The following is a 22314-nucleotide window of genomic DNA, read 5'->3' as shown; positions in this document are numbered from 1 at the left end:
CCAATATTTAAATTTTTACTTGATGATATTATTATTTATTTGTAATTAGTCTTGATATTTAGATTAAGGAACAGTGGCCTTTAGTTTAATACAACTTTTGGCGAAGTTCAAAACATGCTTAACTCCAAATGTATTTATACCCAATGCAACATCGTATCTGCATATATAATGTACACATATTTTTTAATTTAAGTAAAATTTAGAAAATTTATAATTATAATAAAGATGATCAACCTTTTTTTGTGTATATATTTCTTGAATTATTTTACCTTTTTATAACCACTTCTAATTTATCTGCATAGATTATATATTTCAAACACTTTTAATTGCAACGTGCACTTGGTCTTCTTTTTTTCAATATTTATTATGAGAGGAATTGTGGATGAACTCAGAAACATATTTAGAAACTTAATTATGTTATCCTTACATTATTTAGTTACTTTAACTGCATATTTACTTTTATTTTCCCATTGAGTTATGTCCTTCTAAGTACTGTGTGGATTGAATAATTATAGATATTTTAAAGCAAATTATTGGTAGTTTTAAGCTGTTTCTCTCTCTATATATAGAGTGATTTTATTCAATTTGAATCTGGACCATCTATGTATGGTTGTATGACCAAAATAATTTGTTCTCACGAGAACAATTTTCAATTGATATGCTCTCTGTGTTAGTGTAACCCTTGTAATTTATTATGCTTGAACACTTGGGAAATTTATGAATGGGATTATTTTTAGAGCTCATCTAAAGAAATGCTATATATCCTTGTGAAGACTTTGACTATATGTTCTCCTTGTAATCAATAACATGCCAGCATTGTACAAGGAAGTTGCTTATTTTATTAATTTTGTAGATATCTTAGTAAAAATATCTCTTACGATGATTTTTTCTTCCTACCTATCAAAACTATTGATTACTCTTTCAATGTGTCTTGTCTTTCTGCTCCTCCTACTGCTAGTTCATAGGTAATTCTTGTAATTCTGTATCCCAATTTTTGTATCTAGCATAAGATTGCTTTTTTTTTATATAGGTATTTCATTCTGTTCCTTTCTGTATTTTTTTTTTGTTTGGAGAAATTGTTTTGGGAGGGTATGTTTTCAACTTTACCACTTATTTAATTATGTACACCCTGGCCCTTTTTCTCCATCACGTTGAATGTATAGTTCAACATTCTGGTTCAATACAAATAGAATATCACAACTGTTTTGTCTTTTCTGCAGTTATCTTATTTTGACAAATCAGACTACCTATGAACTTGTAAGGAGAAGACGGATTCCTTACCTAAGGTTAGATAAGTTAGTCTCTTGATGTTTTTGTATTTTTTTTCTTCACATTTTTACCTTAAATCATTAAATAAAACATTTTGGTGGAACGTGATTATTTTTATTAGCATTGCATGGCTTTTAATTTATCAGCAAGATGTTGATGTTAAACGGTTAGATGTCTGAATTACTTTTGTTTTTTGCTTGCAAACTGTTTCTGGGATATCTATGATGAGCACATTTGATTAACATGCAGGTCAATTCCGGAAAGAGTGCATCCATTCAACAAAGTAATTTGTGGAAATTTATACAACTTCTGCTGTGCCAGGAGCAGCATATACAGTTTAGAACCACTTCCTATCCCTCAAGAGATAGAGGAAAAGTCAAGACCATATACATGCTTGGATGTCATTAATTGTCGATGTTGCTGATAGTTTTTGTGTAAGTGAAAGTCTGTTCGTCCAACAGTTTAATTGTGAAAACTAAGGAATTTGTCAATGCACCTTTGCTTAGATGGGTAGGTTTTATCTTTAGGCGATTTGGTTTGTGATTTATCTTCTTTTATTCATTCTAAGAAATAGATCATGTTGAATTGTTTAGTATGACGTGTAAACTTTGTAAATATGTTCATTCATCTAAGTCGCCCTCATCTAAGTCGGTTTTAGAACCGATGTAGATATGACAAAATAATCAACTTAGAATACAGTTTTTCTAGTAGTGTTTATCATTCTTGGCAGGACAAACAGAGAACCAAGGTAAAGGAGAGGATTGACAAATTTGTCAAAGAAAAGTTGTTGGACTTCTGTGATGTTCTTAATATTCAAATAAACAAGACCAATGTGAAGAAGGCAAGTCTTGTCATAATAATATATACTGATTTCATTTGAGAAGAGAGTTTAGTACTTTTTGAAATTAAATAATTAAATGGATATGGTTTCAGGAGGAGCTGTCGGCAAAGCTTTTGGAATTTTTGGAGTCCCCCCATGCTACAACTAATATTCTACTTGCTGATAAAGAGCAGGTTTATTCTTTATAGATTATTTTAATCAGTTAGACACTTTTGCATGTTTTAAGTTGTAACACAAGTAATTTGCATCGTTGTATATCATTTCATTGATTGAATGTTAAAATTGATAGTACCTCTCTGCTTTCTAACAAATTGTCCATTCTTTATTTTTTTTTAGTTTGAGATTGTTTTCTAACAAAATATATCCATTACAAACACATGAGAAAATCACTAGTCATTAAATGCTTCTTGGAATCTAATCCATATTCTTATCCTTATATTTAATGAGGTTGTGAAGAGGAGAAAGACAACAACGACGATGAGGAAGAAGTGGAACAGGAGGAGGACGAAGCGGAAGAGAAAGGGAGTATGCATGGATTTTTTTTTTTTTTTTTGTTGGCAGTTTAGATTTTATCATTAGACTTGTGTTGTTTGTTGAAAGTATTTGAAAACCGTATTGTAGTTTTTTGTTCTGTTATGACTCATGATACTTGATCCTACTACTATACTTTTTTTCCATCACCTAAATTTCCTTATAATCTCTCCTCCCCACTCTCTATCCTGTTAGTCTTCCTCATCATAGAAAAATTTCCTTTGTTTATTCTTTTAAGTCTATAGTCTTCCATTTGTAATATGGAGTCTAGCAGTTTAAGTTTTTAAAGACCATCTTTTTGAATTGTAACGTTAGTAAATAATAAATACATACTCATTTAATATGAGGCGTTATAAATATATTGTTAATTTCATATTTGTTAACATGTATAAATTTATAATTAAAAAAGAATTTAAAAATATAGTGACTGAATTAGCGACCGAAATTATTTGTAGCTAATTCAAGTTATTAGCGACTGAAATAGTGAACAAAATAATTGGTTTTCAAATTTTTAGCGACCGATTTTATCCGAATCTATTTTAGATTTTTAGCGACCGAAATAGCGACCGATTTTATTCGTATCTATTTCAGTTTTTTTAGCGACCGAAATAGCGACCGATATTATCCGTACCTATTTTAGTTTTTTAGCGACCGAAATAGCGACCGATTTTATTCGTACCTATTTTAGTTTTTTAGCGACCGATTTAGCGACTGATTTATAAAATATTTTTATTAAATAAATATAAAAATTAGCGACGGAAATTGCTACCAAAAAATTCGGTCGCAAAATTGGTCTCAGAAGTTAGGAGACCAAAATTTTAGCGACGGATTTTTATTGGCTAGCGACTGATTTTTCGGTCGCTAAATTGCGACGGAAAAAATTTCGGTCGCTATTTCAAATAGCGACCAGGGTTTTAGCGACGGATTTTTTCGGTCGCTATTTCGGTCGCTAAATGAAATAGCGACTGAATTTACATAAATAGCGACCGATTTTGGTGGTCGCTAAAACTTGATTTTTTTGTAGTGAATAGTGCATAGTAACTTATAATATTATTTTAATGAATAGTGCATAGTGCATAGTAACTTCAAAATTTCTATAAATAGGGGCCTAAGGTTTTGAAAATTCAGAATTCTAGAGAGAAGGAAATTCTGGAGAAATAGAGAGAGAAAGTAAGAGAGAGAGAAGGAGAAAGAAAAGGAGGTTCTGCTCTAGTTCCTTGTTTAAGGAGAAAGAGGAAGAGATTCTGCCCAAGTTTTTAGAGAGATATTGCACTAGTTTCAACTCATACTTATCTAGGTAAGGGGGAGGAGAACCTTATCTTTTTAAAATTTTATATACTATTATGTATAATTATTTATGCATTTATTTGATTATATTTATTTAGTGGGGTGCCCCTAACCTCACTATATTTATATATTTATTCAGTAAGGTGTTTCTAACTGCACTATATTTATATATTTATTCAGTAAGGTGTTTCTAACTGCACTATATTTATATATTTATTCAGTGAGGTGTTCTTAACCTCATCTAACTACTTAACTTTTAATTACTATGTTATTGTTATATTTATTCAGTGAGGTGTTCCTAACCTCATCTAACTACTTAACTTTTAATTACTATGTTATTGTTATATTTATTCAGTGAGGTGTTCCTAACCTCATCTAACTACTTAACTTTTAATTACTATGTTATTGTTATATTTATTCAGTGAGGTGTTCCTAACCTCATCTAACTACTTAACTTTTAATTACTATGTTATTGTTATATTTATTCAGTGAGGTGTTCCTAACCTCATCTAACTATTTAACTTTTAATTATTATGTTTATTTATTTACGTTATTATTTAGTGGGGTGTTTCTAACCTCATATATTTGTTTAACCTTTAATTACTATTACTTATTCTATGATTATTCTTAAATCTATTTTGAGTAATTTTTTTTATGATTAATATAATTTGTTAAAATGTCTTTTACTCATTTTAAAGATAATTAATACTCTATGGCCATAGACGATAAAGTTTGAATTATTTGTAGCTGGAGGTTTAACCTTGGGGATTTAAATGAGTAAGAAATGGAGGTGGAATAATTTTTGGTTGGTGTTATAATGATGCTCATTTATCCTGACTAGTCACTACAAGTATAATTCAAATTTTATTGTATCAAGAAAATCTAATATTTAATCTGTATAAATATATATTTATATATATATATATATATGTTAAAATTTTATACATAAATAATTATGTTTATTCGTTCGAATTATTGTATTTATTTGATATTGTTCTTACTCCTTTCTTTTCTTTGTTTTTTTTTAATTAAATATATTATAAATAGATGGATCAACTTGAGATTCCAGATCATTTTGCTGTTATTGTTACTGCTGTCCTACATGGAAGGAAATTGGAATACGGAGGCTATTTGATGGATCTGTTATAACTTTACTTGTCAATCATATTATTTTAATTGTAATTTTCTTTCCGTTATGAATATATATATTGTATTAATAGAGTAAGGAAAAGGAATAATGTGTAAAATAATACGTTATTCTAAATATTTTAGAACGATATGTTATGTATTAAATTCACAAGATATTCTTTTCTTTACTTTTATTTTTATTAAATAAATATATAGATATTGTTAATGATATAATTATAAAATATTATAAAATTTTATAATTTTATATTGTATAATTTGGGTATTAGAATTAGGTGTTACAATAATCATTGATTAAAAAATCAACGGTTAATATTTATAATTAATTTTAAGTTTTATTTTGTAAGAATTTAGTATATCACAATTGTTAATTGATTTTATAATTAACAATATGAATACACTTTATACTCTAATATACACTTCTTTACTTTATAAAAGTCAAATCCTTAAATTTACTTTTAAATATTTCTATAATTTAATAAATGTATAATTTTGATTATCAAAATTCTTTATGACTAATTTGATCTTCTTAGTTTTCAAAATTAAACACATTGATTTACCTTTAACATGTTATAAAAAAGAAATTAAACAAAAAATGGTGACGTGTATCTATAAGTGATACTGCCCACAATTAGCAGCCACGTTAGAAAATAGTAGTTTCAAAAATTAAGAAAACAAATTATCTTAATATATTACAAATATTAATTGAAATAAAAGGATCATAACATGTCTATAATAAAAAGTAATTTTGTTCTTTATATGAAAACTAATATAATTAAAATTGTGTTTGGTAGAGAGGAAATAAATAGGTGAGAAATACAATGAAGAGAAATATAGGTAAATACAAATAACTAAGAAATTGAATAGAAATTTACTTGCTTGATTTAAGAGAAATAGGAAAAAAATAGAAAAGAAATAAATAGAAAAAATTAAATTTTATTTGATTTTTTGTTATATAAAATATTGTCTCTATGCAAATGTCTTTTGATCGATTGTAATTTTTTTAATCGATTTACACTTTCTATCGGTTTCAAAATCACATATATATGTTTAAAAAGAATTAAAAAAAAATAGTTTGTGACAATTTTTAATTGCCAAAAACAAAAAAAATAAGTTCAATAAATATACATTTTATGACCGTTTTAAACCATAAGATAATAGTTGTCACAAAATGTATTGATAATAATTTCTCTATCCTATTTTCGTGTATTAAGTGATCTTTTTTAATTTTCAGTTGACACAATTCATACCAATTGAATGATACTCTAATTTTATTTTTTATGCATTTTTTCTGGCTCTAACCAATTTATTTGTTATTTATATTATATCAAATAAAAGTTAAATAATTATCAGGTAATGTTATTAACAAATGCTTTATTATTTTTATTTAATTTTGAATAAGTTGTTAATTATAAATCAATAATACTTAATTTTTAAAGCTAATTTATAATAAATATTTAAAATTAAAATTACACATACTTAAAAAAAATTAAACCTAAAAAGAAAAGGGCCGAAACGCGTACGAGCTAGCCGCCTACTAATATATCTATTATTTTTTGTCCTTTTGTGTTTAATTTTTGAAAGGAAATACACGGTATTTTTCCTGTGTGTAGAAAATGTCACAAAGCGCGTTGGCCTACGTGACTACGTCAAACAAAATGTATACCTCACACATGATTTAATATCTTTTATTTGATAAAATAGTTTGTTTAAGTATAATGATCATTTAAGCGAGTTTTATCTTTTCTAATAAAAAATTCTATTCACAAAATTTAAAACTAAATTGTGATTAACATACTTTAAAAATATAATTATATAGTATATAAATATATTAGACTTTATTAATCTTGATAAATATTTTGAAACGCTTTAGAGGTTTTGATAAAATCTAATTACACACTAATAATAGAAAAAAAAAAGTAATTCTTTTGCAAGGAAAAAAGATAAATTTAAAACTTTAATTTAGTTATATATATTTAAAATTGAAAAGTAGCATTTTTTATTAATGAGAAAGCCGAAAACTAAAGAAACAAAAAAAAAAAAAAAAAAAAAAAAAAAAAAAAAAAAACTAGTGTGAACAACTAGAAGGTTCCCGCCGAATAGCATGAACAAAAACCAGACACTCAAATAACTAAACTATATGAGACATCTTTCTTAGTCAACTAGTGCGCATATTTCTTTGTCTAAAAAAATAAAAGTAAATTCCATTCAAACGCAGCCACTAATTTATTATTATATTATTTTTTTTTGGTGTTTTTGCCTCAACAACTCTTGACATTAATTATTAGCAATTAAAATATTACTTTTAATCTCCAGTTAGAATGGTTTTATGCTAAACATTTGGTTTGACGCTCCATTCTCATTGTCTTGTTTCTTGTTCATCAGCTTTGTGAGGCCACAATTTCTTTCATGTCTTCCATTTTTGCCCCCCGTTACTCTGTTCAAATTCCCATATTTGAGATCAATGAGGCCGGCGAAGGCGGGTTTACATTGCCTGAGCCTACGGAAAATAGTAGAGCAGCATATAGAAGAATCTATGAAGTGTTCTTGAGCTTCAGAGGGGAGGACTCACGTGCTTCTTTCACTTCACATCTCTATGCCTCTCTTCAGAATGCGGGAATCAATGTTTTCAAGGATGATGAGTCACTTCCAAGGGGACATCGCATTTCAAACTCACTGCTGCGAGCAATTGAGCAGTCTGAAATTTGTGTTGTTGTTTTCTCAACAAATTATGGAGGGTCTCGATGGTGTATGGATGAGTTAGAGAAAATAATGGAGTGTCACAGAACCATAGGGCTGGTTGTTTTGCCAGTGTTCTATGATGTTGATCCCTCTGAAGTGCGCCATCAAAAAGGCGAGTTTGGAAAAGAATTGGAAAAACTTGAGAACAGGATTTTAAAAAGTGATGACAAATTCATATTTCAATGGGAGAAAGAGAATCTGCGGCTTAACAACCTTCGTCGGAGGGAGGCACTTCGTGAGGCTGCGGGCATATCAGGGGTAGTAGTCCTCAATTCCAGGTTACTTAATTCACACTTCCTTCCTTCTCACCTTTTTTCATCAAATTAATACTCATATTTTTTTTTTAATACTTCAATACAATTTACTGAGGGGTTGTATTTAAAGCACTTCATAGGTCAAATATTTCAAAGATCCATGAACCACACAAGTAATCAAGTGAAAGTGGGATTCAAAAATGTTGTTGATACACACAGGTCATATTTAATGTACTTCGTCTTTGTTTTTTTATACAGGAATGAAAATGAGTCTATCAAAAACATTGTTGAAAATGTGACACAATTGTTAGATAAGACAGAGTTGTTTGTTGCTGATAATCCGGTGGGAGTAGAACCTCGAGTGCAAGAAATTGTTCAATTGCTAGACCAAAAACCATCAAATGATGTTTTACTACTGGGGATGTGGGGGATGGGAGGCATCGGTAAAACAACCATTGCTAAAGCCATTTACAATAAGATTGGCCGCAATTTTGAGGGAAGGAGCTTCCTTGCAAATATCAGGGAAGTTTGGAGGCAAGACGCTGGCCAAGTCAATTTACAAGAACAACTTCTGTTTGATATCAACAAAGAAACAAAAACAAGGATACGTAATGTTGAATCAGGAAAAAATATATTAAAAAAAATACTTTCCTATAAAAAGGTACTTCTTGTATTGGATGATGTGAATGAATTGGACCAACTGAATGCTTTATGTGGAAGTGACAAATGGTTTGCTCCAGGTAGTAGAATAATCATCACCACTAGAGATCAAGATATACTTAGAGGGAGAGTTGACATACTATATACAATGAAAGGCATGGATGAAGGTGAATCTATTGAGCTTTTTAGTTGGCACGCATTCAAGCAAGCAAGTCCTAGAGAAAATTTTACCCAACTTTCTAGAAATGTAATTATGTATTCCGGGGGATTGCCACTAGCCCTTGAAGTACTTGGGTGTTATTTGTTTGATATGAAGGTAGCAGAGTGGGAGAATGTATTGGAGAAACTCAAGAGAATTCCTAATCATCAAATACAAAAGAAGTTAAAAATAAGCTATGATGGTTTAAATGATGATACTGAAAGAGATATATTTCTCGATATAGCTTGTTTCTTTATTGGCATGGACCGGAATGATGTTGTACATATATTAAATGGTTGTGGACTTTTTGCAGAAAATGGAATACGTGTCCTTGTAGAGCGAAGCCTTGTAATAATTGATAATAAAAACAAGCTTCAAATGCATGATTTGATAAGGGACATGGGAAGGGAAATCATTCGTGCAAATTCCCTAAAGGTTCTTGAGAAGCGTAGCAGGTTATGGTTTCATGAGGATGCACTTGATGTATTATCAAAAGAAACGGTAAGATGTTTATTCATTGTTTTGGATTTAAAGCATCTAAAGCTAAAGAAAGAAAAATACAAATTGAGTTGAAAAGTAATTTAGATGTGAATTGTTTTTTCTTCCTAGCTTTTAAAACAATTGATGAATTTTTTCATGAAAGCCTTAGCTAGCACATATATTTAAACTATGCATATTTTTACCTTTTATTCCATTATTTCATAGGGAACAAAAGCTATTGAGGGACTGGCTCTGAGGTTATCAACAAATAATGCAACATGTTTGAGCACTAAAGCTTTTAAAAAGATAGTGAAACTTAGGTTGCTTCAACTTGCTGGTGTACGACTGGATGGAGATTTCAAATATCTTTCCAAAGATCTTAGATGGCTTTGTTGGCATGGATTTCCTTTAAAATACATACCAACAAACTTTTATCAAAGAAATCTTATTTCAATCGAGTTACAAAACAGTAATGTTCAACTTGTGTGGAAAGAAGCTCAGGTATTAATTTTTTCTTTCTTTCTGTATTTCATGAGCAGTTTTCACTCTTATTTATTTTTACAATTTAAATTTTCTAAAATAGTAATTTTTTTTTTACTATTTCATAGTTTTAAACACAAACTTTGTATGTGCTTTTCCATTTTTTTACATTGGAAATACATTCAGTTAAGTTTACCTTATAATCAAGTTATCACGAATATTATTTATTATTGTGGATCATTTGTTGCCGTAACTTCTAAATTAAGAATATAATTAACATTTTTTGCCAAAAAATTTAGTCTATAGGAAAAAAATGTTTAAACTTGATTCACTATGAATGTGAAATTTATTCATACATAATTTAAAAAAAGTATATTTTAGTGTTGTTAATGTTGAACCACAAAAGTCCTCTAGTGAACATCTAGTATCAATTTTGCATTTAAGGTGATGCAAATAAAGGTTGACTAAAGCAATTTTTTTTTTATATATATATAAAAGATCTGTTCTAAAGTTTTGCGGTGATTACAAGTCAAAATTTAATTTATTGTAGATTATATACTCCAATAAATTTTATTTGTTATGAATATACATGAAATCTCTTTTTCAGCTCCAAACACCCAAAGCATATAAGACCACCTGAGTTTTGTTCATTGAATTTACTATAATAAAAATAAGGCAGAGGTAAGAATTACAATTTTTATTAATTGATTACCGAAACTATGAATGTTATTTTTAAAACATATATATCCTCCAAAAAATAAATATTAAACTCTGTAAAATTCCCATAAACAACTTTTAATATTTTATTATGTATATATACATTTTTCCCTATAGATATGACTTACACACTATTACAAGACTCATAATTAAATATTGTTATATGTTTAAAAGTTTAATGTATATACATAAATATGGCTATTTGAGAAGCAAAAGTAAAATTAATCATATATGTATATGTGCACGCAATAGAAAAATGAATACTACATTCTAACTTGCAAGGTTTATAACATATACAATTGTAATACTTCCATTTATTTTTTAAAAATTTTATTGTTAATTTTTTTATATGGTATTTGTTTTCTTGCAGCGGATGGAGAAACTTAAAATTCTCAATCTTAGTCATTCTCATTCTTTAACACAGACTCCAGACTTTTCAAAATTGCCTAGTCTTGAAAAGTTAGAACTCATAGATTGTCCAAAATTGTCTAAGATTTCTCATACCATTGGACATCTCAATCGAATTCTTCGAATAAATTTGCAAGATTGTATTAGTCTTCATAACCTTCCAAGGAGTATTTATAAATTGAAAACCCTTAAAACACTCATTCTTTCAGGATGTTCAAAGATTGACAAGTTGGAAGAAGACTTGGAACAAATGGAGTCTTTGACAATCCTTGTTGCGGATAAGACTGCAATAAAAAGAATGCCTTTTTCAATTGTAAGGTCAAAAAGCATTGGGTATATTTCTTTGTGTGGTTATGAAGGATTCTCACGTGATGTGTTTCCTTCTATCATTTGGTCTTGGATGTCACCAACCAATAGTCTCTCATCCTGCATTCAAACATCTGTAGGAATGTCATCTCTTGTTTCTTTAGATGTGACAAATAGCAGTTCTCATCATCTATCATATATTTTAGAGGACCTTCCAAAGCTTGAAAGTCTTTGCATAGAGTGTGACTCAAAACTTCAACTAACTCGAGAAGCAAAAAATATTATAGATGCCTTATATGCCACAAATTCTGAGGATTTAGAATCAACTACAACTACCTCAGAAATGTCAAATATTGATGCTTCTACATTAATCAAATGCAACAAACATGCGCACACTTCAGGGTCACAAAAATTGGTGGGATGTCATTTAATTCAGATGGGAATAAGTTGCCAAGTCACCGATATTCTGAGACAAAGCATTTTGCAGGTTTCACCCTCTTTCTCTATGATATTTATCTAATTATCGAAATTTTAATAGATGAATATGTTTTTATTTAGTAGTTTTTTTCTTCTAAATCCATTTCGTCCCTAATCAAAATATTAACCATCTATAAACATAATTTACAACAAAAACAAAAGAAGTTTCCATGTGACTACAATATTAAATTACCTGATGATGTGGTAGCTAATGTGGCTACTAACATGATTGTCGTGTCAATAATTTTTTTAATAATGCAAATTTAACAAATTTAATTATTGAACTATGTGATTTTGTACACAGTCATGTATATCAAATTTAATATGATTTGTAATTTTTTATATGTATTAACCAATACTAGATATTCACATATAATTTAAATATTAATTATATATTAAAATAAAGTAATATGATGAATTATTAAATAATTTTTTTTAATTATATGAAATTTGATATACATGATCTTAAATATCATATCATATAATTTAATGATTTTATCGGTATTCAATTTGCATTAAATAAAAAGTTATTAAAGATATAAGATTTGGTGTAAGGTTTTAAACTTACAAATGATGTCAAAAAATCATGACTCCCTCTATAGAGAGAGAGAGGAGAGATCCATTTATTCTAGGAGTAAGATTAGGTATACTTGCTCTGTTCAATAACTTATATGTTATATCAAGTTTTAACGATTCATCCATTCAATTAAAAGTTTTTAATGCATAGATTAAGTCTGTAAATTTTTTAAAAACTCTAAAAACTATTTGATACTTCATTTCATTAATTCAAATCAACATTTAAAATACTTTTATGATTATCCATCAATTTGAAATAACGAAATGAAATATCAAATGATTTTTAAAGTTTTTAAAAAATTTGCAGACTTGATCTATACATTAAGACCTTTAAATTCAACAGTTGAATCATTGAAATTTAATATAAAACATGAGTTATTGAATAGAGTAAATCTACAAATAAATGGATTCCTCCTTATATATATATATATATATATATATATATATATATATATATATGTATGTATATGTAGAGAGAGAGAGAGAACGGGAGAGAAAGGAGGGATCAAATGACTCTAAGAGTAACTTTTGCTTAAGTTAGTCCACTTAATAACTCATGATTTATGTTGAATTTCAACGATCCAATCATTAACTTAAAACTTTTTAATGCATAGATCCAAGTATACAAATTTTAAATTTTTTTATACTTCATTTTATTGATTCAAACTGATAGATAATCATAAAAAAATATTTTATAAATTAATTTAACGGTCGAATTATTGAAATTCAACATAGATCATGAATTATTGAATAAAGTAACTTAAGCAAGAGTTACTCTTAAAGTCATTTGATCCCTCCTCAAGTATATATATATATATATATATATATATATATATATATATATATATATATATATATATATATATATTCTAAATAAGCAATTAGAATTAGAAGGGTTTTGTTTTTTTAGCATATAAGCAATTACGCAGCATGTTACAACATATGATTGGAAAACCCTGAATTTGTATATTATTAGGTTCAATTTTTGAAACCTAGCAACACATTATTTTCCATTTTTTTCTTGTTTATTTCTATTTATTTTCATATCTCAATTTTTTCACATAGAACACTAGACGAAAGAGAAATATTTTTTTAAGAGTGTTGCTTGAGTATTGTTTTCTTATGAGTTTCTATTATAAATAGGTTGTCGGGATATAAAATCAAATTTTATATTAAAGATATTCTCTCACATTTTCATTTTTTTCAAGGTATGGAATTTTTTTGTTGGACCAAGAATATTTTTATCAAGCTATATTCATTCATTATAGTCTTTCCGTACTCAAAAGATTACTTTTATTGATGAGAATAAGAGTTATAATCTTCTTATATCTTCAAGTATTGAATTAATTGTGAAGGTTATTAATGTATTTTTCAATAAAATTTCAAGCATATATTCTTTTATCCAATTACCAAAAAAAGCGTTAAGCATACATATTTTCATTTTACAGAATAAAAATACCAGTGATTGCAGTTATGTGCTTCCCGATGATAATTATCCAGAATGGTTAACTTTTGACTGTCAAGGTTCTTCCGTGATTTTTAAAGTCCCTCAAGTAAATGGGCGTAACTTGAAGACAATGATATGTCATGTTCATTATTCTTCACCAAACGATATGAAATCAACGGGCTTGAAAAACTTACTGTTGATAAATCACACAAAGACCACCATTCAAGTTTACAAGAGAGATGCATTACTCTTCTGTGACAATGAGAAGTGGCAAAAAGTGCTATCAAATATAGATCCTGGAAACGAAGTGGAAATTGTTGTTGTGTATGAGAGAAAATTAATTGTGAAAAAGTCAACAGTTTATCTCATATACGAAGCAATAACTGAATATTAATGGAGCACTACCAAACATCAAATAAGAATGAAATTGTTTCTAGTGATAATGAAAATGTATATGTTGTGAGGACGACCTCTCCTGAAGTGTGCACTCAATTTGGTCATGGTGGCCATGGTAAACGAGCTAGGTTGCTTTGGCCGAAGAGGTGGCCATGGTGTTCATACTTCATAGCAATGTTCAATGTCAAGTATGTAATAAATTTGGTCACATTGCTACTGTCACGAGTGCAGAAGAAATGACTGATGAAATGCATGGGAATACTGTTACGGGAGTGGGACACGTGGATGGTAATGCTGAAATCATGGTGAACCGAAAAAGTCAGAGGAAAAGAGTAACTAACTCAGCGCTCAAGGATTACGTTTGGGAGTTAAAGTAAATATAAAAGAAGAAAACAAAAGTAATAAGGGGTGTGGAATTTATGATTTGTCTTTCTCCTCCTCTGGCCGTCTCTGGGATTTCTTCATTCTCTGTTATGCTATTTCCATTTGTTTCTCTATTCTGATATATGTCTTAGAGTTTTTTCATACTTTATTGTAAGAAACCCATACTCAATACATAATACAATACAGGACATTGTTATTCATTATTTATTGGGAACGTTACTGTTACAGCTACCAATTGCTATCATCGTTTTGATCTTAATTATGTTGCTCAAGGCAATTTTTAGTTTTAGAATCAATTCCCTCAACAACAACCTAACTTTCAACCTTCTCAAGGCGGTTATCTTCCAAATCATTAACAATAATTTCGCTTCTCTTATATGCATCCACTACTATAAAATTATTGTTTTACATCGTAACATCTACATCGGTTCCTTTGTAAACGATGTAAGACAATTTTGTAAGTAAATTGAAAATGTAAACTATTCTACATCAGTTCTATTTCTTACCGATATAAAAATCGAACGACAATATTATTCTACACCGGGTTTTGCATTTAACCGTAAGACTGAAGCCAAATTTGGTGCGCTCTCGCGGGCTCTCCACAGAACACATATGGTCGCTGGAGGCACCCCTGCACGACGCCCACTGGCGCTCCCTCTACGGCCTCTCCTACCCGGTCTTCACAACGGTCGTCGACAAGCTCAAGCCCCACATCGCCCTCTCCAACCTCTCCCTCCCCTCCGACTACGCCGTCGCCATGGTCCTCTTGCGCCTCGCCCACGGCCTCTCTGCCAAAACCCTAGCCTCTATATCTTAGTTGAGTGTAGACACAGGACAGGGTTGAACGTGTACTTTTTATGGTCTTAAAGAAGAGAAAAATTTATTTCCATTTTGTTCTATGTAGGAAAAGACATTCTGAGGATTATTGTTCAATGTATGGAATTTGTGGAACGCGCAGTGATGGTAAAGTAGTGAACTGTCCATATGGTTCCCCGGCCGTTAAGGTATTTATCAGTTTATCATTATTTTAGTGTCAATTTGCCTCTATATCTTTTCCTTTCTAAAAGATTCATTTTCTGAAACTCTTTTTTTGCATATAGAGTTTTATTCTAGGATATGATTTGTGACGTTGAACTTTGATTTGTTATAAGGTGTATCACATCTTCTAGTTTAAACAATTAAAATTTTAAAGCTCTAAAGGTTGTCATGATCTAGTGAACATTCTCTCTTATCTTTCCCCAACCAGATGCTTTGCTTTCATCAAAGATCCAAAGTTTGTGTCCAACAATTACTGGGAATGTTTGTTGTACAGAAGCTCAGTTTGACACATTAAGGACGCAAGTCCAACAGGTGAATCTTTTATCATTTTTATTTTAATTATATATCCATATTGACCATGCTGAAGATTTGAGTTGATCTCACAGCCTCTCTCTCTTTGGTTTCAAAGATTTTATGTAATTATGGATACTACTATAAATATACTGACTAGTCATGATTTGCCGTGTCTACATCTTTCTAGTTAATTTTGAAATTCTGTTAACATGCCTTTAACACACTGTACATTATGGCAGGCAATTCCTTTTCTTGTAGGTTGTCCAGCATGCTTAAGAAACTTTTTCAATCTGTTCTGTGAGCTTACATGTTCTCCGAACCAGAGTTTATTTATCAATGTGACTTCAGTTGACAATGTAAGATCCAACACATTCCTATAATGTTGTACTTTTCTACGAGCAGTTTTGTTATTTATCATTCTTTTAAACCACAAGAATTTAATCTTAAATATTGTTTTATTCCCCTGCTCCTTCTCAAGATTGTTTTTTCTGTGCTTTTAGTCTTTTTTTTTTTATGATAACAATTATTGTTTTATCAAAATAAAATAAACCAAATAATAGGCATCCTTTGAGATGATTCTCTTCTGCTTTGGTTCAACAATACTAGTAAATTCAAAAAATAGCCTATTTGGTGTTCTTTTTCTTTCATATTATTGACAATTTGTCATCAATATTTTGGATGCAAATCACAATTTACTACATTGCCTTTACAATGCGATAATAACTAATAGGGTCTAATTATTACAATTTACAGTTTGGTGGTAATTTGACAGTGGGTGGGATTGACTATTTTGTGACTGATGCTTTTGGTAAAGGGTTATACGAATCCTGCAAGGAGGTAAAATTTGGCACTATGAATTCTCGGGCTCTACAATTTATTGGGGCTGGTGCTCAAAGATATTACTGAATATATGCACAAGGCCTCTCCTTAATTAATCTCTCGTTGCCCTGTGTATACTGGCATGCATATATTAAGAGTGAGAAGTAGATGGATCATGGATGCATTAGAGTTCTTGGTTTGTATTCTTTTCCATTCATGATGATATTTACCGGGTGTATTTTTTTCCATTCATGATGAATAAAATGTGGTTTGAGGAGCCTACTCTGTATTATTAACTAACATGGTTTTTACCTTTTGGAATTGTAGGTGAAGTGTGTTGACTTGATTTTAACAGTCTTATACATTATACTTATTTGTGTTTTCTTGGGTTGGGGATTGTATCATCGAGTAAGGGAAAGAAAACCAACATACAGAATAAAATCAGTGTCTAATGTGATTAATGATGGTGCCCTGTATTCTCATAATAGGGAGAAGGATGAAAACCTCCCGATGCAGATTCATGTATGTACGCAATTTCTTCATTGTAAACATGTTTGTGAGAACTGTTTTTCCTTAATTTTTTTTTCTCTTAAAAATATAAGTTTTGTTTCCTTTCCTTCCTCATGTATGCTTGTTCTATATTCTGACTTTGTTTTGACTGATGTTGATTATAAGATGATGCAAGATGTTCCACAAAACAGAAATGGTGTCCGGCTCTCTGCTGTGCAAGGATATATGACAAATTTTTACAGGTTACTGCCTATGCTGTCAACATATATCTCATCCCAGATAGAATGTCATCTGAACTCATGTTTGAAACATGATCAGGAAATATGGATCATATGTAGCTAGACATCCAATTATGGTGTTGCTTTCATCTTTGGCTGTAGTTCTTCTCCTCTGTCTAGGTCTAATTCGATTCAAGGTGGAGACACGACCTGAGAAGGTAAATATCACAATTGTTTCAACTTTGCTGTTTCAGTTGCTATAGATTGGTTAATTTTCTTAAATGGATGGCATTTTTTTGTTTCTGGACATAATTTAAAAATGAAGTTTGCTTTTGTTTGATCATCCAACTGTGCTTGATTTGATACACATTATTTTATGGAAGAAAATAAAGTTGGCAACATGATAATTGTGTTAATACTTAATAGGGGAAAATTGTCCACTGTATCAAGAATAAGAAATCTAATGAACAATAGAAATCTTGGATTTAAATTACTCGCTTTACTTCACTTCACTTCTCACTTGCATAAAATTCATCCCCTTGGTAATTTGCCATTTACTGATTTGTATAATGTTCTTACCTTTGAAACCCTTTTCAGTAAGGTTATTGTTTGAGATCTCTCAAAACTGAATGCCATCATGTCTAATTTTAGACTGTTTTTTGTTAGATCTGATTCTAAATAGCTCATTTAATATCATTGCAAAATGTTATTTTTGTTAATTTATGTTAAAAAAATGTGGCTTTTTTTGGGACATTGCAGGTGCTGGATTTGGATCCAAGAGCAAGTATATGTTTGGGAAAGTGACCATCCAGCTCAAGCTTGTGGAGGGTGACTCTGCTGGAACTGTTACTGCTTTCTATGTAAGTGAAAAATTAATCTTTTTTTTTTTTAAGTAGAAATTATTTTCAAGTGCAGACAACTCTTTGAATTGACTTATACCAGAGGCATTAGTGACAACTACCTACTTCATTTCAACCCGTGAATTTGCACATCCAATTGATTCTTGCATTTATTGTCTCTGTATATCTGTCTCCATATTTTAAGCCACGAACCTATTTTTTAACTATAGCTTTATACCTTACTATCATTCTATCCTCTTGCAAATTCTCATAATATCTTTTAAATAAATATTAAATCTAACAGTGGACATATTTAAAAATAAGAAGCATTATAAAGAGAGGATTTAGAATTATTTAAGATTCATATTTTAAACTACAATGAGATCCCTTCATTTTGACATTGATCAACCTAACAATCCTGTGCAATTTATTCCACTTTGTATTGACCTATATTTATGACCTTGACAAGGGATGGTGACCCTAGTCCAATAATTGATGGTATATTAAATGACTAAGACGTTGAAGTTCATTTTCAATTTGTGTGATGCAGATGTTATCAAACGGCCCAAGTCTCAACGAGTTTGATTTTTCCTGGGCAACACCACTGGTGAACCTTACTCGGTCCAAACGAACGTGTACGTGAATGGAGTAGGTAACAGGGAACAGAGACTCAACCTCTGGTTCGACCCCACCAAGGACTTCCACACCTATTCCATCTTCTGGAACCAGCGCCAAGTTGTGTGACTTTCACACATATTCTACATCGGTTGTTGGTATAACCGATGTAGAATAGTGGTAAAATTTACATCGGTTTTACTTATAACCGATGTAAATTTGTTTTTTTTCTACGTCGTTCTATTCTACATCGGTTTTATAACCGATGTAGATTACCTTCTAGAACCGATGTAGATTATCCTACATAAGTATTACAATATTCCATTGTCCTTTGATTAATTGTTATTTTATTTAAGTTGTTAATTAGTTCTTATTTTTTAGCTGTTAGTTTAAACTAGTTTAGCAGGTAGCCTGTGTAAGTTAATTGGTTTCCCATTCTGTTTTATCCTAGGGTTATATACATATAAATAAATATAATATATATATATATATATATATATATATATATAGCTTTGTATTTCTTCTTTTGTCATCAATGAATAATATTTCATTCAGCATATTTCTTTCTTTCTCCTTGTTCTTTGCTCTTCTCCTTCACCATTGAATGAGCTTTGATATGGTATCAGAAGATTTTTGATCCCCTTTTGAATACTTTGATTCCAATTTTTTTTCTTGCGATCACCATGGCTGATGCTTCTCCAATTTAGATTGATCAACATGATCCTTTTTTCATTCACCATGTTGATCATCCAAGTCAAAGCCTCGTGTCCATACCTTTGAATAGTGACAACTTCGATTCTTGGAGACGTGTTGTTATCGCACTTGAATCCAAGAACAAGATGGGATTTGTTGATGGTTCAATCTCGAAGCCAACTAATCCAACTAAACTTTCTTTGTGGAAAAGAAATGATAGCATAGTAAGATCTTGGCTTCTCAATTCAGTCAACAAAGACATTACTACGAGTGTCATTTACTCCTCCATAGCCGCAATCTTGTTGGAAGATTTAAACTCCTGATATAGGCAACAAAATGAGCCTCGGGTTTTCCAATTGATAAAAGTAATCTTTTCTTGCAATCAAGGTTCAATGTTTGTCAGCTAGTATTTTGCCAAGATCAAGAGTCTTTGGGAAGAATTTTTAAAAATATTTATTTATAAAAATTTAAGTATAATTTATATATTCAAATATAATATTTATTTTTATATGTAATTTACTATAAATTTTAATTATATATAATAAATATTCTTTTATATTAAACATACTAAAATATTAATTGATATAAATTTTGATATATAATAAACATTTAATTTATGTATTACACAAGTTAAAATATTAGTTAAATAAATACCTTAAATTTTTTTCTAATATAATCATGTTAAGTTAAACAATCAATGATTTTGAAGCTTATATTTCGGTTATTTGTTTGTATAACATAAATTTATTTTTGATGTTCAATAAATAACTTTGAAAATGTTTAGTTAAGTCTATTTTTTTTTAATAAAGTACATATCTAAAGTTTTAAGTTTTATTTTTGATGTTGAAGATTATATTCTTCAAAGAAAATAAGATATATTTTTTTATTATTTAAATGCACCCTATTGTCTTCTTTTTAGCTTAACTTTATCATAATAATTAGTAATTTATCTTTATATTTAACAAACTAAATATTTATTTTATGATTAAAATTTATAATAAATTATTTATACATAAATATTTTTTTTGTGTACTATGTTATTTACAGAAGCATGTACTCACCAAAAACTAGTTTCTACCAAAAACTAGTTTCTACCAAAACTTGCCTACATTAAGGCTATCTCTTTCTGTCTCTATTTTTTTTTTATCAAATCCAAGAGTCAAATTTGATACCTTGATGTTTGAGGTCCAACTATAGCACAAATTGGTCCAATATAAGTTGTAAAACTAAATAAATATATTATATTTTAATATATAAATTATATTTTATATTTAACATAAATAATTATATTATTTTTCATTATTGATAATTTATTTTAAAATTAAATTTTTTTTTAAGAAAATATCATAAATAAAAAAATTGAATAGTTAAAAAAAATTCTCAAAATGCTCTCGTCAAAGAATAATCCTAAAAATACTATTGTGCAAGATAGTCGTTTACGTTTAATTTATAAAATTTGATTAACTATTAAAATAGGGTTAGTATTGGTTGACTCCATGTATCAAAGAAATTAAAATTATAGTTAAATTACACTTTTGACCTTTCTATTTTTAAATAAAGATATTTAATCCTTTTATTGTTAAAAATATGAAATTTTGGTCTTGTGACACCCTTACTACCCCAACACATATATAGTAATAAGGTAAATAAAACTAACAAATAAAATTTTCAATGTTGGTAAAAAGGGTTCACAAAAAATCTCCATAACTGTTCTTCAATATCCAAAATAATTAAAAAATAAAATTGGAAAATAAACATAAGAGTTTACAAATTATTTTTAAAAATAATAAGTACAACTCCAACTATACATATAAAAATCCATGTCCTAGAAATCTTCTCCCCCGATGTCACAATTTCAGAGTACACCCAAAACTCAACTGTTGGCATTCCAAATACCACTCAAAGCCGAATCTTCCTCACCTAAAACATCCACAAATTGTACGGTGAGAAAAGAAAACATCTATATGTAAAGCACACACAAACACACTACAATGTAATCTCATCATAACTCAGTACATAATGAAATATTTACAATCATTTCTACATATCATAATTCTATCAATCTTGCATCAACTTCACTTCACAATTTCATAATCACACCAATCCATCACAAATCTTGCAATTAACACTATGCCAAAGGTCACTCCACCCTTGTAGCAGCCCAAGGTCATGCTCACCCCTGATATGTTATCCAAGGTCACGTTACCCATGTAGCATTTGTTGCCCAAGGTCGTGCCATCCCTGACATAAGTGATACGTATTAATTGCCTCACACATCCCACACTATGCCAAGGTAACGCCATCTCTATAGCATCACTTACCCAAAGTCGTGCCACCCCTGATCATAAGTTTGAGGAACCACAATCACATTCACATTCCATAACTCAATTCCACAACACATACACAAAATCCACACAAAATAGTGGTTCACATACTCCTCGAGCAATTCACCATGAATCCTCATCTAGATCATCAATTTTTACCATATAATATAACAATAACATTAATATAAAACCTAATTGAATCATCAATTTAGTAGAATCTTATCTCAAATAGTAAAACCCCCAATTTTTCCAAAACTTAAGTCATTGCACTTTTCTATGATTTTGTTCTCTTTCCCAGACCATCATTTTTACAAATTATTGGCATATTCCTAATCTTAAACACATACAGAATCTCATAATACCA

General features: G+C 29.6%; 1 protein-coding gene and 1 pseudogene across 2 annotated transcripts; both read left to right on the top strand.

Annotated features, from left to right (window-relative positions):
- Positions 1-7251: 7251 nt before the first annotated feature.
- LOC109804041 (disease resistance protein RUN1-like) lies at positions 7252-14827 on the top strand (annotated as a pseudogene). Its single transcript, XR_014432169.1, has 5 exons — positions 7252-8094; positions 8329-9430; positions 9635-9910; positions 10977-11807; positions 13822-14827. The product of XR_014432169.1 is annotated as a disease resistance protein RUN1-like (transcript).
- Positions 14828-15532: 705 nt separating this feature from the next.
- On the top strand, positions 15533-19288 carry LOC145949184 (uncharacterized). The gene is made up of 9 exons (XM_083071601.1): positions 15533-15587; positions 15847-15950; positions 16172-16288; positions 16686-16769; positions 17079-17273; positions 17427-17503; positions 17580-17697; positions 18239-18339; positions 18869-19288. The coding sequence occupies exons 1-8, from the start codon at positions 15533-15535 to the stop codon at positions 18281-18283; spliced, it is 795 nt and encodes a 264-aa protein (XP_082927727.1). The 3' UTR covers positions 18284-18339; positions 18869-19288.
- Positions 19289-22314: the final 3026 nt, after the last annotated feature.

The sequence above is a fragment of the Cajanus cajan genome, chromosome 3 (genome assembly GCF_000230855.2).
Source record: "Cajanus cajan strain Asha chromosome 3, NIPB_CcT2T_4, whole genome shotgun sequence".
In the NCBI taxonomy this organism is placed as follows: Eukaryota; Viridiplantae; Streptophyta; class Magnoliopsida; order Fabales; family Fabaceae; genus Cajanus; species Cajanus cajan.
This window is presented reverse-complemented; position numbering and strand designations above follow the sequence as displayed.